The sequence below is a fragment of the Littorina saxatilis genome, linkage group LG4 (assembly GCF_037325665.1).
Source record: "Littorina saxatilis isolate snail1 linkage group LG4, US_GU_Lsax_2.0, whole genome shotgun sequence".
Taxonomy (NCBI): Eukaryota; Metazoa; Mollusca; class Gastropoda; order Littorinimorpha; family Littorinidae; genus Littorina; species Littorina saxatilis.
In genome coordinates, this window is record NC_090248.1 from 68,490,559 (window position 1) to 68,493,058 (window position 2,500).

At 41.4% G+C, this 2,500-nt stretch overlaps 1 protein-coding gene across 1 annotated transcript in view; it reads left to right on the forward strand.

Annotated features, from left to right (window-relative positions):
- LOC138965474 (uncharacterized) overlaps window positions 1–2,500 on the forward strand; it is a 23,073-nt gene that overhangs the window by 9,566 nt on the left and 11,007 nt on the right. The window contains exons 10-12 of the mRNA XM_070337638.1: window positions 1,146–1,235; window positions 1,785–1,883; window positions 2,260–2,362. Coding sequence (XP_070193739.1) covers window positions 1,146–1,235; window positions 1,785–1,883; window positions 2,260–2,362 — 292 coding nt within the window. The remainder of the gene's footprint in view (window positions 1–1,145; window positions 1,236–1,784; window positions 1,884–2,259; window positions 2,363–2,500) is intronic.

Here is a 2,500-nt window from a genome sequence, read left to right on the forward strand (position 1 = left end):
GTAAAGTCTATGCTACATGTAGGATGGAGAAGGATATTTTCATCAACTAGATTTTCATTGAGATGTTGTCTTTGTGTATAATCTTTTTGAACACTGACTTATTATTCTGTGTGTTTCCTGCGTTTCTTTGGATTTGTTTCTCCTTTTAGTAACACAACTCTTTTTGTCTTCATCCAATTCTCCCAAAGCATGTGCTTGTTTATTTTTCTGTTTCAATGTGCATGTCACCATTTCCCTCCAACATCTGTGTGTGATATCTGTTTATACTTCCGATTACTTGCAAATGGCACTTCGATAAGAACAATTGTATGATTTACTGGTGTGCATTTGTGTGTGTGTGTGTGTTTTGTGGACTGGGTGGCCGAGTGGTAACGCACTTGCGCTCGGAAGCGAGAGGTTGCGAGTTCGACCCTGGGTCAGGGCGTTAGCAATTTTCTCTCCCCTTTCCTAACCTAGGTGGTGGGTTCAAGTGCTAGTCTTTTGGATGAGACGAAAAATCGAGGTCCCTTCGTGTGCACTACATTGGGGTGTGCACGTTAAAGATCCCACGATTGACAAAAGGGTCTTTCCTGGCAAAATTGTATAGGCATAGATAAAAATGTCCACCAAAATACCCGTGTGACTTGGAATAATAGGCCGTGAAAAGTAGGATATGCGCCGAAATGGCTGCGATCTGCTGGCCGATGTGAATGCGTGATGTATTGTGTAAAAAAATTCCATCTCACACGGCATAAATAAATCCCTGCGCCTTGAATAAGTGCGCGATATAAATTGCATAAAAAAAAAAATCCCTGCGCTTAGAACTGTACCCATGGAATACGCGCGATACAAGCCTCATATTGATTGATTGTGTGTTTGTTTGTGTGTGTGTGTGTGTATGCATGTGTGTGTGTATGCATGTGTGTGTGTGTGTGTGCATGCATGTGTGTGTGTGTGTGTGTGTGTGTGTGTGTGTGTTATATTCTTCTTGTCAAAAGTTTGCGCCCTGTGCAATTGCACTAAGGAATGCATCCAACTAAAGTGTCCTGACCATTGATTGTAAGCACCATGGTAATGATGCAGGTAATAAAGCTTACAGCAGAGCTACATTTTTTATCATACACACCACGTGAAGCATGCTGCAACTGGTTTGGGTTTTGTTCCAGAATACAACAAGTCTCAAGCCAGAATTCCCAAGTACCTTGCACAGAGGCAGAGTCTGCTTTCTGATTCCTTCAAACTGAAATGTCTTAAAAGTATAGTGAATTTCTCCTCTATTGTTTTTTATTTATTTTGTTTAAATTATTTTTGAAACAATATGAAAACATGTATTGCGCGCATTATGTTTACTTCTTCCTTTCTTGTTAGTTCAGCATTATACAAATTCTAGCATTGTGCTTCAGTGGAATGGGGTCATAACATTTCTCATCTTTCAGCTTGCCTGTATAAGGATCTGTGGTGCAGGTTTTTTTTGGCATTAGAGCAAGGACAGGTTATTTTCATTGATGGTAGTTGAACAGTTTCAGGAAATGTTTATAAAAAATACCCTGCTTCCTAAGTCATGGATTACTTACAGTTGTATCCAGGCATTTTACATGTGCCACATATATCCACTTGGTAACAGTGAAACCCTGCTTTTAAGACTGCCAAACAGTCATCTTAAAAAACAGGTTCATACCAGGAGAGAGCCTTATAGTTGGGTTCCATGGTATATAAAGTTGTGTCAGGCTGCCCCCCCCAAATAAATGGTGTAGTTCTTTCCTCATGTTGTATTAAAGACATTATGAACTTTTGTTTCTCCTCAGACTACCCAGTATTACCGACGCAGCAATCGTGGACGCAGAACACACGTGAATTCTGCAGCAGTTGTACCCAAGCCAACAGCAACTTACATGTGGTAGACGGTGAGTTTCAATTTACCTGTCTCTCTTTCAGCAGAGTTTGGTTAATTCTGCTGTTCATTAAAATTTTGAGGCTGTGGGAATGTATAGTGCTGTGTGCATGGCAATGCTTATTACAGTTTGAAGGCTGTGGGAATGTATAGTGCTGTGTGCATGGCAATGCTCATTACAGTTTGAAGGCTGTGGGAATGTATAGTGCTGTGTGCATGGCAATGCTCATTACAGTTTGAAGGCTGTGGGAATGTATAGTGCTGTGTGCATGGCAATGCTCATTACAGTTTGAAGGCTGTGGGAATGTATAGTGCTGTGTGCATGGCAATGCTCATTACAGTTTGAAGCAGCAGATGTTGGTATTACAGGCCATATGTTGGTGTTACAGATAACCCCAGGACTTTCTGGGTGATACCAGAGCCACATGATGTCTGGACAACTCTGGACCTCGGTTCTGACCACGTCATCAGTGGAATATCCATCATTGGATGGTAGGTGGCTGTTTAGTCAGAGAGGCTAGACATTTGGAAACTCTCATCCTTTGGTTTTATTACCATTACTCACATACTAGGTTTGCAGTCACGCGTTGCAGCTTTGTGAAATCTCAAGCAGCTTGTGCAATGTGAAAC